Raw genomic sequence first — 19,783 nt, 5'->3', positions numbered from 1 at the left:
AAACAAAAAAAAAAAAAAAACAAACCAAGTGGGCTAAAGAGTTTCTTATGCAACCATCTTTAAGAGAAGATCTCCCCTTTTCTTTTTTTTGGAATTGTTTCTCTGGCTTCATAATTTGATTCTTGAGTTTTTAACTCTTTTCAGCTAACTTCTTTTATAGCATTTTAGTCTAAAGAATTCGATCATTTCTTTGAATTCTACATTCTTTTAAAATCTAGGGTGTCTAAAAGAAAACACTTGGCTTTTTAATTCTTTATCACAAATTCCAAGATGGAATAAGGTTAATCTGTCTCTTATCCCCACTCACACACGACTCCCTTTATTTTTTTTCTTAGTAACCATTTTGTCCCTGTATCTCAGAGTTGCATTCAGAATAGTAGCCTTCCCCTATCCTCACTTTGGTTTCTCCAGCTCTTAAACAATGAAGTTATCATTAAGGCAAGTCAAGAAATTGTGAATATTTGGACAGAAAAAGATCTGCAGCAGATGTCCAAATAGCTAAAGTTCTCTGTTACTCCCATATATCCATGTTTCTGAGCCAGGCATATGGTATTCTTGAACTTATTTACTTCCTTCTTCTGTCCAAGAGATCTCTGGTATATGCTGATGAAAATACCATTGTTGATCTTCTACTGATTTTGTTGATCTCTACTGATCTTCACTTACATATCCTTCACCACAGTTATCAGATTTCCTTACATGAGTATATTTTTATAGTGATAGAACTGAAAGAAGGTATAACCCTGCTTAGCATCATATTCCAGGCATGGGCCTTATCCCACCAAGTCCCAGTGATAGCAAATCTGCCTCCTTGCATTAGAATCTGGAGCTCAGCCTTTTTTGTGAGGAAAATGCTCTTAAAAGCCCCAAAGTCTCATTACTCTATGAGCTCATCAAGTATATCAGGAAACTTCCTTCTTCAACTCCCAACGTTACAGCTAAATTAGTTATTGGTCACCTGTGCAGTCACATTCCAGTTTTTTTTTTTTTAGGCAGTTCCCCTCTTTTTCCTCTACTTTAGTGAGTTGTTTTATTATTAGTACCTTGAATTTTTTCTTTAGGGATATCTTTCTTGTATTATAGCTACTCTTTATCTGATCTAATTTGGTGGATTTTGTGTTATTTGCTTCATTGAATTGAAAAGAAGATGTTGACCAGTGCTTTTACTGTGATATATGGACTAGAATAAGGGGGAAAGACTCTAGAGAAAAAGGTAATATACGAATCAGAAAATTATTTTAATGGATGAGGCAAGAAACAACGTGGACTTGGAATCAAGTGAATTCTAAAACCAGAGAAACAATAGCCATGACAAGGAGGGGAAAAGACATAAAGAGCAGATCTAATAGTACTTGGCAACTGATTGGATGTAGCAGTTGAGGGATGAGAGAAATAAAGTATGATCCTGAAGTTTCACTTGGATTATGGAAAAAATGATTGCCATTTAAAAAGCAGGAAAAGTATGAGGAAAATTAGAGCTTAAAAGAGAGAGGGAAACGAGGAATTTCATTCTGGCATTTGTTGAGTCAATATATATTTATATATATTATATATATACACATATATATATATATATATATACACATATATATATATATATATATATATATATATATATATAAATAATTGCAGAAATAGGGACTAGAGCCTTAAAAAGAGAGACTAAAATAAGATATAGATAAAAAACAATAATATAGAATGGAAGTTCTATGACGGCAGGGGAAGGATCAAAAGTTTTGGGTGGCACATTTGGAATTTCTGTGGCAAAAGAAGTGTTGGACATATACAAGGTTGTATTTCTGTAACCAGAAAAAAATCCCATTTATTGTGTCCACTCCACTGATCACTCCCAAATTCCTTTATTCTCCTCACCTTAGAGAACTTTGTTATAGGGAAGCTTCACTTGATTTATGTCGAAGGAAAAGCTAGGTGAAGTAGAGTATGGAGTGCCATCCTTGGCGTTAGAAAGACTCCTCTTAAGTTCAAATCTGACCTCAAACTTTTAACTGTGTGACCTTGGGCAAATAACTTAACTATGCTTGACTCAGTTTTCTCATTTATAAAATAAGCTGCAGAAGGAAATGGCAAATCACTCCTGTATCTTTGCCAAGAAAATCCCAAATCATGAAGAATCAGATGTAATTGAACAATAATCAAACCACAAATAAAAACTTGAACTTGAGCTTTGCCTTACAGTTATACTTTGTGTACCTTAGAGAGTTGGTGATGAGGATGGCAGGAGGAAATCAGAATGGGGACCTGCCCTGGCCTTCCATGACACCCCAAATTCCAAAGGGACATGTTTAGGCAGTGACTCTGGGCTGCAGTGGTTGATGAAACCATTGGTTCAGAGTTAGGCTCTGATGAAACAAGTAATGAATTCCTATGGCCAATGAAGATGACTTTCTAAGTCTAAAAGTTTCAGAGAAGTTATTGGCACACAGTGGTAGGGCAAACTTTCTATTGATCACTGTCTATACTACGAAATCATAGGTGTGCTTAAAAAGGTAGCCATCAAAAGACAAACTCTGGAGCTCCTGGAGTTGGAGAAGAAGAGAAATGAACATATCAAGAGAAACAGTGAGATCCGCAATCATACAGTGCAAAGGGAGTTGAATACAGAAAAATGACTTTAGAAAGTATAATACTCTGCTGATTTTTCTGTGCCATAAAACTCCAAATTCTATGCAAATAGTTTTTTATACAAAAAGTCACTTTTTCAAAATTCTTTTTGTCCAATTACATATAAATTTTTTATCATTGAAGATTTTTCTTGAGTTCCAAATTGCCTCCTTTCCTCTTTGCCTCTTCCTCATTGAAAAGGCAAGTAATTTGATATAGTGTAGTCATGCAAAGTGTATTTTCATATTAGTCATGATGTGAAAGAAAACAGACCCAAAAGCCCCCCAAGAAAAATAAAGTTAACAAAGTATGCTTTGATCTGTATTCAGACTCCATCAATTCTTTCTCTAGCGATGGATAGCACTTTTAAAATCTTAAATCCTTTGAAATTGTCTTAGATCATTGTATTACTAAGAATAGCTAAGTCATTCACAAATAACCATCATATAATGCTGTTCTGGTTCTGCTCACTTCCCTTTACATCAGTTCAAATGACTCTTTCCAGGTTTTTCTGAAAGCATCCTGCAAGTAATTTCTTATAGAACAATAGTATTCCACTTAAACACACACACACACACACACACACACACACACACACACACACACACACACACACACACCTTGGTTCAACTATGCCCCAATTGATGGGAATTTCCTCAATTTTCAATTCTTTGCTCCCACAAAAACAACTTCTCTATATAGTTTTGTATAAGTAGTTCTTTTTTTTTTTTTTTCCCTTAGCATTTTTATATGAGTAAAGATAACTTTGATTTCTTAATCTGAAAACTACCTGTTCATATTCATTGCATATCACTTGGGAATGACTTGTACTCCTATAATTGTACTTGTACTCTATATAATTGAGAAATTTGGCTTTATCAGAGAAGTTTGCTGAAAATCTCCCCTCCTCCCAGTTTTCTCCTTCCCTTTTAATCTTGACTGAATTGGTTTCATTTGTGCAAAACCTTTTAAACTTAATGTAATCACAATTATCCATTTTACATACTATAATATTATCTCTTAAATTCTTCCCTTATACACAGATGTGATAAGTAAACCATTCCTTGTCCCCTTAATTTTCTTATAGTGTCCCTTTGTGTCTAGATCATGTACTCAGTTTGACCCTATCTTAGCATATAGTATAAGATGTTGGTCTGTCCCTAATTTCTGGCAGAGTGTTTTCCAACGTTCCCAGAAAATTTTGTTAAATGGCAAATTTTTACCCCCCAAACTTGGATCTTTGAGTTTATCAAACTTAAGATTGCTATTGCCAGATCATACTCTGTATTGTGGATCTAAACCATTCCTCTGATCCACCATCCTATTGCTTACCAGTAGCATATTGCTTTGATAATTACATTTATAATAATGTTTGAGATCTAGTATGGCTTAGTATTCTTGAACTTTTATTTTTCTGGAGGAATTATTTTTCTCCATAAAACCTTTTTTATTTTTTAAAAGAAACGTATTTGGAATGGCATTGAATAGTAAATTACTTTAGGTAGAAGTGTACTTTTTATTATATTGGCTTGGTCTACTCATGAATAATTACTATTTTTCCAATTGCTTAGATATGCCTTTATTTGTGTGAAAAATGCTTTGTGATCATGTTCATATGGTTCCTGGATTTGTTTTGTCAAATAGACTCAAGTATTTTATATTATGTAGAGTTATTTTAAATGAAATTTCTCTTTCAATCTCTTACAATTGGACTTTTTTGGTAATATGTTGATGAGTTATATGGATTTTTATATCCTGCAACTGCTAAAATTGTTCACTATTTCAATTAGTTTTTAGCTGATTCTCGAAGGATACCATCATCTCGTCTGCAAAGAGATGTAGTTTTGTTTCCTCATTGCGTATTTTAATTCGTTCAATTCTTTTTCTTCTCTTATTTCTATAGCTAGAATTTCTAGTACAATATTGAACAATAGTGGTGCAATGGGCACCTTTACTTCATTTATGATCTTATGGAGAAGGCTTCTAGCTTATTGTTACAGATAACAATGGCTGTGGTTTTAGATAAATGCTACTCATGTTTTTTGAAGGAAATTCCATTTATTCCAGTGTTTTCTAGTATTTTTTAACAGGAAGGAGTTGTATACTTTGTCAAAAGCTTTCCCCACATCTATTAAAATAATCACAAGATTTTTATTATTATATAAAGTGCACTGGAGAAGAATATGTCAAACCACTCAAGTATTTTTGCCAAGAAAACCTCAAATGGGATCATGAAGAATTAAACATGACTGCAATGACTGAAGAACAATAGTCAATTATGCTGATCCTTTTCCTAGTATTGAGCCAGCCCTGCATTCCATCTGGTCACAGTGTATGATCTTTTAATATATTGCTGTAATCTCCTTACTTGTACTTTACTTAAATTTTTTTGCATCAAGTCATTAGGAAAATTGGTCTATAGTTTTTTCTGGTTTTTTTTGTTTGTTTTTGGTCTAAGTTGCAGCATATTTATGTCATTAAAGGAATTTAGTAGGACTCCTTCTGTGCTTATTTTTTTCCAGTAGTTTATATGATATTAGAATGAATTGTTCTTTAGATATTTGGTAGAATTCACTTTTGAATTTATCTTGCCCTAAGGATTTTTTGTTTGGGAGATCATTGATGCCTTGTTCAATTTCTTTTTCTATGACACGGTTATGGAAATATTTTGTTTCTTCTGATGATCTAGGCAATTTATGTTTTTGTAAATGTTTGTCCATTTCACTTAGGTTGTTAGATTTATTGTCATATAATTTGACAAATATGTTCTAATAATTGCTTAAACTTCATCTTCATTAGTGGTGAATTCAACCTTTTTAATTTCCGATATTGGCAATTTGTTTTTCTCTTTCTTTTAAAAAAATCAAATTAATGGTTTGTCTTTTTTATTGGTTTCCCCCCCCATAAAACCAGCTTCTAGTTTTATTTATTAGTTCAATAGTTTTCTTACTTTGGAAAAGTAAGTTTTATTAATCTCTCCTCTGATTTTCAGGATTTACAGTTTAATATTTAATTAGGAATTTTAAAATTATCTTTTTCTAATTTTTTATAATTTCATGCTCAATTCATTCATCTGCTCTTTTTCTATTTACTGATGCAAGCATTTATAAATATAATTTTCCCCTATGCTTTGACTGCATCCTACAAATTTTGGTGTTTTGCCTCATCTGAATGAAATTATTGTTTCTATGATTTGCTCTTTGATCCAATCATTCTTTAGGATTCAATTATTTAGTTTTCAATTAAAAAAATGTGAAAATAGAATGCTTCGATCCACATTTAGTCTCCATAATTGTTTGTCTGAATGTGGATGACATTTTCCATGCAAAGTCTATTGGAATCATCTTGGATCATCACATAATCTTTCTGTTAATATGTACAATGTCTTCCTAGTTCTACTTCTCTCAGCATCAGTTCATGAAAGTCTTTCCAAGTTTTTCTAAAATCAGTCTGTTCAGCATTTCTTATTGAGCAATAGTATTCCATTTCAGTCATATATCATAACTTATTTAGTCATTCCTCCAGTTGATGGGCATCCATTCATTGTCCAATTTCTTGCCATCACAAAAAGAGCTGCTGTAAATATTTTTACACATGTTGGTCCATTTTCTTTTTCTTTCTTTCTTTTCTTTTTTTTTTCCTGAGGCAATTGGGGTTAAGTTACATTCCTTATCTTATTTAATTAGATGTATTTTTGATTTTGCTTTGTCTGAGTTAATAACTGCTACTCTTGTTATTTTTACTTCAGCAGAAGTATTATAGATTCTGCTCCAGCCTCTTGCCTTTACTCTGTGTACCTCTCTGCTTCAGGTGTGTTTATTGTAAGCAATTTATTATATGGTTATTGTGTTTAATCTACTTTGCTATCTACTTCCACTTTATGGATGAGTTTATCCCATTCACATTCACAGTCATGTGTTCTCCTTTTCCCCATTTATACTTCTCTCTCTTTTCTTTTACTCAGTCCCTCCTCAAAAGTTTTGCTTCTGATTGCTGCCTCTCCCAATCTGCCCTCATTCTTCCTCTTTTCTTATTTTCTTCCACTCCTATTTCTCTGCAGAATAAAACAGATTTCTATATCCAACTGAGTATGTATATTATTCCCTCTTTGAGCCAATGCCAACAAAAGTTCAAGCATTGCTCCCTCCTCTTCTATTTCCCCCTCCACCCTAAAAGCTCACTCAATTTTTTTTTATGTAAGATAATTTACCTCTCCCTTTCATCACCCCTAAATTTTATTTTTGGATAACATCCAATTATAGTCAATTCACACCCATGTTCTCTAACTGCTCCCATAATGATAATTCTTAGGTGTTACAAGTATCATCTTTCCATGTAACAAGTTTAATCTTATTGAATCCCTTGTGATTTCTTTTTCTTGTTTACCTTTTTATGTTTCTTGAGCCTTGTATTTAAAAGTAAAATTTTCTATTCAACTGTGGTTAAGAATGCTTAAAATTCCCAATTAAGGAATTCCATTTTTCTCCCTGAAAGGTCCATTTTTCTCCCTGAAGGATTATATGGTTTTGTTGGTAGGTGATTCTTAATTATAATCCTACATCCTTTGCCCTCTGGAATATTGTATTCTAAGCCCACGATCCTTTAATGTAGAAGCTGCTAAATTTTGTGTTACCCTGATTGTGGCTACGTATTCTAGTTATTTCTTTCTGGCTGCTTGTAATATTTTCTCCATGATCTGGGAGGTCTGGAATTTTCCTCCAATATTCCTGGGAACTTTATTTTGTGATCTCTTTTAGGAGGTGATAGATTGGCGGATTCTTTCAATTTCTATATTATCTTCTGGTTCTAGAATATGAGAGCAGTTTTCCTTTATAATTTCTTTTTAGTCATATCAGTCAGATAGCCTAACAATTCTTAAATTATTTCTCAATTTATTTTTCAGGTAAGTTGTTTCTTCAATGAGATAGTTTGCATTTCTTCTATTTTGATTTTGTTTTATTGTTTCTTGATGTCTCTTGGAGTCATTAGTTTCTACTTGCCCAATTCTAATTTTTATGAAATTACTTTCTTCATTGAGTTTTTGTACTTTATTCTCTTTTAAAGATGTTTTCTTCAGTATTTTTTTTGTTCCTCCTTTATCAAAATGTTGACTCCCCCCCCATGATTTTCTTGCAGCCCTTTTATTTCTTTTCCAATTTTTCTCTACCTCTTATTTAATTTTTTAAATTAAAAGTTCCTCCAGGATGTAAAACTAATTTACATTTTTCTCTGAGGCTCTGAATATAACTGCTTTGATTTCTGAGTTTGTGTTTTGATCTCTTGTGTCGCCACAGTAACTAATTATGGTCATGTTCTTTTAAAAAGTTCATCTCCCCCAGTCTATTCTTGACTTTTAACATGATGTTAAAGTTGGGCTCTGCTCCTGGTGCGGAAGGGAGGCAGGAAGCACTGTTCTAAGCTCCAGAATTTTCATGTTGCTATTTTCAGAACTAGTTCTGGGGGAGGACCTGCAAGTTTTCAGTTCTTCCAAAGTAGTATGATCTAATAAGAGATATGGTCCTGGCCTGGGCTCTGCCCTGTGAGTGACTACAAACCTGTTATTCACCTTAGAACTATGATTAAGGTTCCCCCCTCCTCTAAATCTTCTCCTTTCCCTGGGACTCTGACCTGGAACCCCATATGAGCAATACAATATGGGACTCCATAAGAGAGTACTGCTTCCAGTGCCAGCAATGTAATCTCCTTCTGACCAGTTCCAATCTATTTACATTCTGTGAACTCCACAACTCTTATCTTATCTGCTAACTTGCTGGGGCACAGCTTATACTGACTACACTTTACATATATCACATCATAAAACCAGGTAAATTAATCATCATTTAGGGGCAGCTAGGTAGCGCAGTGGATAGAGCACCAGCCTTGAATTCAGGAGGAAGGACCCGAGTTCAAATCTGGTCTCAGACACTTAACACTTCCTAACTGTGTGACCCTGGGCAAGTCACTTAACCCCAGCCTGGGGGGGGGGGGAAATCATCACTTAAAGAATACATCAGCATGTATTCATATATATTGAATTGAATTGTATTGAAATTATTGAACACATCTTGGGGAGAGTGAGATTGAAAACAAGAAGCCAAATAATTTTTTAAAATCACTGTTATTCAATGTCCAGCTAAAATGCATAAATAATAAGTAACCTCCATGTACTATGGGGCTAACTCTAATCTTAATCCCATACACTGCAATAAAATCTTAATCCCATCCCAAGTTTCCTATGTGATACTAAACAATAAATGGAGTTCCCGTCTGCTTACTTTAAAACATATATACATATACACAGAGATTGAATCTCAAAAATGAATGAATTTAATTAATTTTAAAATTATCTACTCTTTGGGATAATTTATAGCACTGGCCCATTCCATTTGAAAAGATTTGTATGGCCCGAACATGATTCAGCTTTCTAGAATTACCCCAAAAGAAACATCAAGGAAGAAATGTCTTTAATTGATCAAAGTATTTTTCTTTAAGCACAGCTCTGACCATGTGATTTCTCAACTCAACCAACCCCAGTGACTTCCCATTACCATTAGAATAAAACATAAATGCCTTTATTTAGTTTTTAAAGTTCTATATAACCTGGTCTCAACCCACTTTTCTTGCCTCATGGTACGTTACTCTTCCCTCGACGCTATGAAATTCAGTGAAACTGGCTTCTGTTTCTCACTTATGGCATCTTCTCCCATATGGAACGCCCTCCCATCTTACCTCCATCTCACAGAGTCCTTCTCTTCTTTTAAGGTACTGTTTGTTCAGGTGCCATCTTCATGAAGGCTTTCCTGACCCGACTGCCAAGGTCTTTTCTCTATATCTATTTTGTATTTAACTAAGTTGTTAACATAATAATAAGTTGTAATATCTGTTATTTATTAACTTTATATTTATGCTATACATTAGCCATACTTGTGCTCTCTCATTAGAATGTAAGCTCCCTGTGAGTGGGGCTAGTTTTATTTCTTCCATTCGTGTCCCCCAAGACTAGTTCAGTACCTGGCACACAGAAGGTCCTTAGGAAACCCGTGATTTATTCCTCAACTTGCAGAATAAGTCTCGCCCATTGATGTGAGCCCTCCTCTTCTTGATCATAATGCTCCAAGGCAAGCTCTATGGCAGTAATCTAGAAAACCGGCGGTACATAGGGGAAAATGGCCTTGTTTGTTTGATTCAAATTTTATTGGAAGTTTACAAATGTATTACAGACATTGGTAAAACGTTATATCCATTTTACAGGGCACAGATCTCAAGCAAAATGTTCAAACGGTCTCTGGCAGACAGCCCACACCAAAGGCCCAATGCACATTCTTTAACAAAGAGCTTGGCAATCTTTGACTCAACAGCACAGACTCAGGCCCATTTCACCTACTTGGTCTCTTTGAGGTTTTGTTTGTGCCCTTGAAATCAAAGTAGGAGAGAGGAAAAACAATCCCTTAACATGAAGGAATGTGTGTGTGTTTAGGATGGGAAAGAGGCCAAAGTCATAATTGGTTAAAGAAGATGGAGACTTTATATTCCTTGAAATACAACTGAGCTGGGGGCACTTGTGGCTAGGGTCCCACTGACTATCGTAAAAAAGCCTGGTGGCCACGGGACAAACCACATGTGGAGGAGGAAAAGGTCTTTGTGGAGAATGGGTCAGTTTTTCTGAGGAAGCCAACCTTCCTCAACGTTCGCCATGTTCTAGATCATTTTCCAGAGAAGAGACTGATCGGTGGCCCGCACGGCCAGTGTTTGCACTTGGGGTCACAGACAGTGAGCTGTAAGGAGCCTCAGAGGTCATTTAATTTATACCCATCATTTTACAGATGAGAAAACTGAAGGCCAACAAAGTGATTTGCCCAAAGTCACACGAAGTAGTAAGCAATGAAGTGAGGATTTGTACCCAGTCCCCTGATTCCATATCCAGTGACCATATGATTTTTTTTTTTTTTTGCCCTAACCAATCAACGTTCTGCATCCCCCACCCTGGGTAACAAAGCACCTTTCTATCCTATACGTTTGGCCTCTAAGTCACAGAAATATTTTCCTAACACTACAAACATTCCCCCTCCCACTCCCACCCCCATTCTGTGAAATCTAGTTTGGCCGGCAGGAAATATGTTTATTAAACATTAAACCTCCTAACAATGTCACGTTTTATGGAATTTTCATGTTGATCAGGGTTACTAATCTGAATTTTATTAGGAAATGGAAAAGAAATCCAATTCCCCCAACTTGGATAACTTCTTTAAACTAATCACACTGACAACCATAGTCCTTACTGCTCATTAAAAATGGCTGACCACTTGGTGGTTCCCAACCTGACTCGGAAAGTTTCCTTTCCTTTCCTAGCTGAGTCTTATGAACCCAAGCAGCCCAGGAAGATGCCTTTTGAAACTGACTTCCAATACTTTTTGCATGTGGGCAAGAATTCCCCTAAATTAAAATGTCATCCTCAATTGGCTACAGGTAAGGTATAGCAGTAACTTTGGGGACCCAAATCATCCAAGCAAGCATCTTAATTCTCTGCTCTGCTTTGGGAAACTCAGACTTCTCTGGGACCGAGAACATTCTTTTCAATTCCTGGATGAGGGGAAAACACAAAGAGCAAATTGTTCCCATGCTGTTTATTTCTCATCTTATTTCCTTACTTGAGGAAGGAATTACAAGAGTCACAATGCATCATCATAAAAATGAAATAAAAGGCAAGAGAAGGTTGTTGTGTACAAGTTGACAATAAACATAAGAAGAGAGCATCCAAAGAGTTTCTATCACGAGGTCTAGAAAGCCATGTTCCCCTAGAATCTGTGGGCTTGCTGAGTTGAAAATGCCCTCACCGCTGATTCCTAGCTGGTGTAGCTTTGGTATTGACTTTCAGCTCATGAGATAAGGGCACTTAATATGATGAACTCAGCCACGGCCACTCGCGTCCCCAGAGCACAAAGCTTGGGCTAGAGAATGGGAAGATTGTGGGAATTTTATTTTTTTCACCACATCTTATTCTGTTGCAGAGACATAGAAACAAGAGAGAAAATTGCTTCTGGATCTTAGACTGGAAAGATGAAAGATGCATTTGCCTGATCGATGAGGCTAAGTAGAAAAAGATATAGAGTATGAGAAAATGGAGATAAGTAAATAGAATAGGTGACACTTTTCCCTGCCCGCAGATAGGCTGGGAACCAGGAATTACAGTTCTGGTATCTCCCTTTCCTCACATTTTACATCTCAGTGGCCATTCCAGAAGTGATTATTTACAGACAGGAAGACTCAGAGTGATGGGTTTGCCCTTCTTCCCCCCACCCCCTCACTCCCCCAAGGAAAGAACCAAAATAATGGGTAGGAGTTGAAAAGTGACATTCAGTTTTGAAGTCAGGACCAATTTCCTACCATTAAAGCCACCTCAAAAAGCTATGGATTTTTCCTTTTAAAAGCCTTCTGGTAAAAGATGTAAAATTTCTTGTTGGATCTTTCAGAGGGGATTTTTTTTGGGGGGCAGTTTAGATTAAAAAGATCACTAAAGTCCTTCCAACTCTAAAATTCTATGATTCTGTGAATGCAAACCAAAAGAGGGTATGAATAAATGACCACTAATTCTATCAGGAAAGGCAAGTTCTTCCAGATGAGAAAGATAAGATTTTGAAATATCTCTTACCCTGATCTCTTCAGCAGTTTGAGTGCATTCTATAAATTTTGCTCTCTCACCTTAACTTAGGAGGTTGATTGGTTATTTCAAGTATATTGACTGAAAATCTTCATCAAATTGGGCAAATTCTCTGGCTCTTCAAACACTTGAGATTCTCTGTTCCAGCTTTATCTATCCAGACAATTGCTCTGAGAATCTCATGCTTAAATTTAGAGGTGCTGGGATAGGGTCGATTCCTTTTTTTATTGAATTCATCTGCAAAAGAATGTGAACTATATTTCAAATGAAAAGTAGGTGTAAGACAGAAGAGATAAGTACCAAGAATGAAAGTGGGGGAGAAGAAACCAGGGCCAATGTCTCAAGATGGAAAAGTCTTTGATCTTGAGTTAAAAGTGTGCCCCCTCCTGTGATAGACAGCCACTTATTCAGCCATAGCTAAACACTCTTTTGAACATAAAAAAGTTTGTCTATGAGAAATCTAGGGAGAGGGCTCAAGGCCAAGATTCCTTCAACCCATATCAAGAAATGATCATGACGGCCACAGAAGCGCTACCTCAGTCTCTCACCCAAATCGTGGCAGTGACTCTTGCTTCTTAAAGGAGATACACGTGAAATGCATGTTCTGAAAGGTCCTACCAAGCTGGAAAAGTCATGGCCATGTAAACAGCGACGGCCTGCTAAATGGGGAGGGGCTCTTCACAGAGTGGTCTCAAGGATGATGATTGTCTCAGCCATGCCTTCTCTCAAAGAAGAGAAAATCTGTCTTTCTACTTTCTCTCAGAGACTGTCTCCTAAGTTAGAGAGGTAGAGGGACGGCCCACATCGTAGGAATTACAGATCTTTAAAACAGTCGATTAACCAATGTCCCAAACCATTCCTCTACCTAAAGAGAGAAGAGAAACTGCCTAGAGAAATCATGAGAGCTAAGTACTAACTTGTTAGTGGGCTGGTTTCATATATGGTGTTGACCTACTGGGGATTCCCTGGCTTTTCAGAGAACATTTGTTTGATTTGTTTTTCCAGTAACAGTGAAATAATGGGCGTGAGTTCTTTCCTTCTTTCCCCTCAGTTACTCCGCTCCTCTTGTTATAAATGGCATCTTGGGGAAAGTGGTCTGCTATAGCTGAGAGTGTTGTTCATGGTCACAGACTAAACCAAGTCAGCTGATCGTTTCCTGGGCTTCTATTTGTTAAAATAATTGAACCAAGGTGGATGTGGAACAACAACGGGACTATGAGGATGACTTCTTCCTTCTTTTGCCTTGTCCCTTAGGGGTAATTAATAGATGTTAATTTCTAGGTCTCTTTTCTTCTTCGATGGACATGAAATGATTAGAACCTTCTTTTGGCAAGGGAAGCATACCAATACTTTGAAGGGGAGTTGGGGAGCAATGTTACCGACAGAGATTCTTTTGTTGGGGGAAATAGGAGAGGACTTCTCAGCTGCACTACAATCATTCAAATTCTCCCCTTTTCAAATTTCCTTTTTGTTCCCATCAATGAAATCAAAACTCCAAATACGTCATGTCTTTCTACCAGAAACCTGCCCCTTAATAAACCGGGGTTGCAGATTATTTCTTAATCAGTTTGCCAAGCAGTTTACAAACTTATTATACAAACATAACACAATTCTCCAGAGGCTCAGATAATTAACAAAGCGCTTAGATATGAAACATAGCATGCGGGAAACTGCCACGACCAACATCTGCATTGCTTTTTTTTTTTTAAAAATCAGTGACAATGACAAATGTTCTATTTATACCTGAAAAGCAAATTATTTTCATATATCCTGCATTGAGTGCCATATATATATATATATATTTCCTTTAAAGCCTTCCTTCCCCCAGACCCATTCAGGATGGGATCTGAAAATCTGCTGATCACTTCCTCTTAATAAAAAGAAAAATACTAAGAAAAAGCATGTACTATACTGGAAAATCATCACGTGCTCCCCACCAAGGCCAGTTACCAATGAGATACGAAGTGTAACACACTTAAATGTAGGTCTCACTAAATGCCAGTTCTCTGTTGGATTATCTTAACTGCCATAATCAATGAAGGATGAGAAAGGAGTAGAAGCAATGTAGGCGCTTCTCTGTGTTGTATTTTTAAATAGAATCAAAATAGGAAAATTAGCATTAAGGTAGACAACACAAGCCCAAATGACCTCTTTTAAGTAAATGTGCAGTCCTTGCCTTATGACCCCAACCTTCCAGTTGGAAATCTTCCTTCTCTGTGGTTTCTCCTTTTATAGCCAATGGGATTAATGACTAACCCCAGTTATCTTGGCTTGTTCAGGTAAGCCAGATCCCTTGACCACTGAAGATTTCCTACCCTAGACACTTTTTTTTTCTGAAAGGTACCCTTCAATTTCCACCTCGAAACCGGAAAGAGACAACGGAAGCAATTCTCCCAACAGGCTCTCAGTTAGTTGGCAAACCACTGGCCTCCACTTCTGTGCTCACTAATTTCCATAAACATTTCTACCTTTGACATGCTCCCTGTTTACAATTTACCTTGCCTTTTGATGAACAACCCAGAGAAAAAGCAATCACCTCAAACTCTGACCCGCCTGTTCGAATTCCCTTTTAACTTGAGCTCCCAGAGTTCTAATTCACTCGTTTTAAGGCTATTGGGTTGTCTATCAATGACGGCAGTCCTCCCTCTGCCTCGGTCAAGAAAAGCAGATAACATAATCCAGGAAACAACAGCACCACACTCAGAACAGGGCCATGCAGACACCACACAATGGAACCACGGACACTTAAAAAAAATTCCCCAAGGAATAGATCAATATGAAGCGACTCAATGTCCCCAATGGAGATGGCACTTCTCATTGGACTTCACTGACACTGGCTAGCTTCTCAAATTGGTGAAAGTTACAATTGCAATTTTCAAAAAATGACTATTGCTGGATAGAAAGCAACTTCTACCGAGGGTGTGAGCAGACTTCAGTAAAGAAACCCTGTAGACTCCTTTAGATGGAATGAAGCATTCGATGCTCGTGTACCTATGTTGTTTTTTATTTTCCAGCCACAGAGTCAAACTGTTTGTCTTGCGTATGTGCATATACACACACGCACAATATATATGTATATACTCCTTTGAAAAAAAATGTCTCACTGATATATAACAAATTTTATATAGAAATCTAAAAAGGGAAAGAAAAAACCGATGGCCAGAAACCATCTTTGAATTCTACTCGACAATGCTGGCTGTTCATGCAATTTCCCACTGAGTCCTACGATATAGAAATTCCTCTGATATTACAAAATACAAAAATATTTTTTATCAGAACTCTCATTTACATTGCATTTACAATGGACGTGTAAATAACTTAGTCTTGGGTACTGGCTGATCAACAAATCACTTACTGGAAAAAAAAGTCCTGAAAAATGAGAGAGTAAGAGAAGCGGAGGAGTAAATAATTCGCTAACCTGTGGTAACTGAACACAGATCGGAGGGAAAGGAACGCGACCCCTTAGTCAAAGGGACAGTCCGAAGTGTTTCCAAAGTGAGATGTGCAAAAAATATATATATATATTCACCATGCCAAGAACCGTGACTATCTCTAGAAGCTGATCCCTAACCTCGCCTCCATGTGGGTCGCCAGGGCCTTGAGTGACAAACAAGGGAAAAGCGCTTTAAATTGGAAAACAGTGCAAGTGGATGGATTTACATTCTGGGCTCCCGCCTGCTGCTGCAGGAGGCAGGGCGGGCATTAAGATATGATGCAGTTTTTGCTCTTTTGTCTTTTTCGGCTGTGCAACTGTCCTCTGCCCCCCAACGTGGAGGATTTGGGGACGCCGTAGGAGCCGTATTTGTGCAGCAGCTCTTCGCTGGTGACGTACCGAAGGCGGGCCGGCTGGGGAATGGGCTCCCCCAGGAAATAGCCCTCGTTGTCGGACTCGGAAGAGGAGGAGCAGGTGGAGCACCAGTCGTACTCGGCGAAGTAGGGTCCCCAGCGCTCCCCAAAGGCGTTCTGCAAGGCCAGGTCAGAGACAGTCCGTGGGCACTGGCCGTACAGTTCCCGGCGGGAGCCCTGCTCCAGGCTCTCCCTGTAGCTCCTCTGATGCATGAACTGGTCGTAGTCCTCCCGCGCTCGCAGGGGGGGCCGTTCTTTCAACCTGCACACGGCCTCCCGCTCGCTGGCCAGGTGCAGGGCGTTGTCCGAGCGGGACCGCCGGGAGCGGCGCGAGCGGTGGGGCCGAAAGCGGCGGGCATCGTCGCGGGGGCTGGCCCGCCGGCGCGTGCGCTCGCTCATCGGCTGGATCCTGGCCCCGTCCTGGCCTGGCAGCTTACTGCCCGCTATGCCCCCGTCCAGGTCGAAGCTCTGGTGCATCCTGCCACGGGACTGCAGGTCCCGGTACCTGATGGGCGTGGACAGCTGGTGCAGGTTGCTCTCCATGTCCTGGTACTGCTGGGCGCTCAGGAGGCTGCGCACCGACTCGGCGCTGCGGAACTGCATGGACGAGTTCAGAGTCCCCATGTTGCTCAGTTTCTCCGAGACGTTCATCCCCGAGTCTTTGCTCAGATCCGGCATGGAAAAGCGGGAGAGATGCTCCTGTCGCTTAGCACCGCCTTCCGCCGAGAGGCCTATGGGAAAAGAGAGGATTATGAAAATCAATGGGCAGGGAGGGGACCAAGGTGGGGAAATCCTCAAAGGACCCAAGATCTAAACCTGCAGGTACCTCGGAGGCCCTCTTTCTGGTTCATCCCCCTTTCCACAGGCAGAAATGAAGCCCAGGGAAGTGCAGTGTGTATTACGTGTACTATTTGTGCTCATTTTACAGATGGGGAAACTGAGGAAAAGAGCCATCCAATCACTTGATGTCATATATGTGAAGCTATGTGAGATTCACACCCAGGTGTCTCCTCCCTCCAAGAGGAGGGGGATTTCCTGGACTCTGCCCCACCTCTCAGTACAATTTACAATTGTTGTTCATCTATCATTCAGAGGTCCTCCACCCTAGCCACTGAGGGGTCCGTCCCCTGAGAATGACTCCCTCTTCAGGTGGAGATTCGACCCTTTAGGAAGCCACATTTGTTCTTCCAGACCATTTAATCATTTAGCAAATGACCTCCCTTGCATCCAAGCTAGATGGCGTCCTGGTGTCCTGAAAGGGACAGATACACTCCCCAGGGGCAACTTCTCCTCCTGTAAAACTTTCACCCAGTGGTGTGTATCCCAAAGGCACCCCCACCCCTCACTGAGCCGCGGTTCCCCACGCCTCCCAGCTGGACTGCTCCACCGTTCATTGCACTGGCCACTTGGACTCTGGCTACCGAAGAAAATTGATCAAAGTCCTTGTAACTGTCTATTCCCTTTCTATGGAAAGCTATTTGTTAGCCTGGAACCCAGGAGAAGATTCAGAACAAGGCAGGCAGCCCTTCAAAGGCCTGAAGAGTCCTTTCTGCCTTTTCCAATAAAGCACAACTTTCCGCTCCCTTTCAAGGAGCCCCATTTTTGCACCCAGCTGCACAAGCAACATAAGATTGTCAAGAGCTGCAATCGCAGCCAGATTAAGGCTGGAAGCCTTATTTGACCAAAAAGAAAAAAAAAAAAAGGAAATAAGGAAATGAAATCCCCCAAATCAAATTCATGTTGGTAATTATCAGTAGATACGGCATAAAACCGGCAGTAGAAAACCTGAGTTCAAACTCTCATTCAGAGAGTAGCTTGAATCCCGGTTTCTTCTACTGTAACGGAGAAGCTGAATCTGGGGACCTTCATGGTCCCTTTCCAGGACTAAATTTGACATTCCGTGACTCCCAGTTCAGCGCTCTTTCCGTGGCACCAAACCACATTCTTCACTAATCACAACACCCAGGTGACACCATTCCCTGCACTCATCCCAGTCCTTCTGTAAAATCCTAGGATTTTTATACATGACAAGTAGGGTGTTGTATATCATAGATAAGCATCCAGAGAGAAGGTGAAGTTGGAAGAAACAAATCCCCAAAGTTGATTTGCAACAGTCTAATCATTTCCAGAGCCTGCTCCGATGTGGAGGCTCGGATAGAAGGTTATAATGTATGATGATGAATGAGCGGCAGGAGACGGTGAACTTTTAAAGGAGAAAAAAAATTAAAAATCTCCCAAATCACATTTACTGAGAAAAGTGATCCAGGCAGGCCCCCATAATACAGATGGTATTCATTTCTCTTCAGAAGGCTTTTTACCTGAGCCCTCTAATAGAATTAAGACCTGCATGAATAACCCCTCCAAATATCATAAATTCCTAAACATGCTGTCTTCCTGACCAAACCTCTATGACCCCCAAAGTGAAGCATGAACAGGGGAGCAGATCTGTATTTCAACAGAGGGGTCAGTCTGGTGCTGGGGAAAGACCTACTGTGTTGGTGGGAGATGCTCTCCCTTGCCTGTTGGCCAGTACATAGCAAGAGAGACTTCAGCTCAATCTTAATCATCCCCAAAAAAGGAAATCATCTGCAGGGAGAGCAGCACTGCTCTCCTGCATTACTCTCTGAGTTTATCATCAATTACTCTCAACAGTAAACAACATGTATGTGGGGAGCAGGGGAAGGAGGTGGGATATGGTTGTGAGTTTGAATACCTCATGCCATTCTTATTCATGAGCAACCAGAAAGATTCAGATTCTTCTCTTGCACAATTCATTCCCCAAGTTGGGCAAGAAAGATTGAGGGGAGAATTTGGCCCCCCAGACTCCGAGAATGCTTAGGTTCATAGAAAACCCTAAGGTTATGGCTAGGATCGTATTATCCCCAAGTTTCCTCCAACCAAAAAATTGGGAGAAGAAAGAAACCCTCTTGATTCTTAGCAAGTCTGGATATAGAAAAAATATACCAATTATAAATTCAAACAAATTGAGTTTCCCAACTTAAAGAAACAAAAATAACCTGCCTCACACCTGTCAATCTTGTTATGTCTTCCTATTCATTATGGATCTTACCATCTGGGGATGCTCCAATTTGAAAAAAAATGAGGGTTCATAATTAGCCCCCAAATACGCAGCTTCACAAAACTGTTGGAGCCTCTTACTAATCAGAGACAAAAATACTGAAAATGAGCAACTCGAATGACTCGAAGATGGCAGGATGATGGGCTACATCAGAACCATTCCTTTGGCAGTGATAGGCCGAGTGAAACTGAGCTTATGTTGTTATTCAGATAGCTCTTATTCTCAAACTTGATGCAAGGGATCAAACATATTTACTAATCCAATTTACCAGATAATTACTCGTGACTGCATTTTGGTTGGCCCATACAGCTCCGCCTTCCGGATTAGAGACTTAAAAAACAAACAAACAACTTTTTAATGATCTTTTGGGATCCTAGAGCGAGAAGGCATTCTGGAATTCATTTAATCCAATCCTCTCCATTGACAGAGGAAGAAACTGACTCAGGGTGGTGAAATGACTTGACCTAAAGTCATAAAGCTAATAAGCATCCAGAGTTGAACTTGGAACTTTAGTCCTTTCTCACATTTTCCCATGGATTTCCTCATTTTTTGCTATATCTACTCTTGGCAAGAGCCAC

The 19,783-nt window shown here is 39.0% G+C and overlaps 1 protein-coding gene across 5 annotated transcripts in view; it reads right to left on the bottom strand.

Annotated features, from left to right (window-relative positions):
• Positions 1–10,529: 10,529 nt before the first annotated feature.
• The window catches only part of PRICKLE2 (prickle planar cell polarity protein 2), a 353,317-nt gene continuing 344,063 nt past the window's right edge, over positions 10,530–19,783 (bottom strand). For all 5 annotated transcript variants that reach the window (XM_074284179.1, XM_074284180.1, XM_074284182.1 and 2 more), the window contains one exon: positions 10,530–16,857. In XM_074284179.1, coding sequence (XP_074140280.1) covers positions 15,983–16,857 — 875 coding nt within the window. In that variant the 3' untranslated portion in view covers positions 10,530–15,982. The remainder of the gene's footprint in view (positions 16,858–19,783) is intronic.

The sequence above is a fragment of the Sminthopsis crassicaudata genome, chromosome 1 (assembly GCF_048593235.1).
Source record: "Sminthopsis crassicaudata isolate SCR6 chromosome 1, ASM4859323v1, whole genome shotgun sequence".
NCBI lineage: Eukaryota > Metazoa > Chordata > Mammalia > Dasyuromorphia > Dasyuridae > Sminthopsis > Sminthopsis crassicaudata.
Note: the sequence above shows the minus strand (reverse complement) of the source record. Positions and strands in the feature narration are given on the sequence as shown.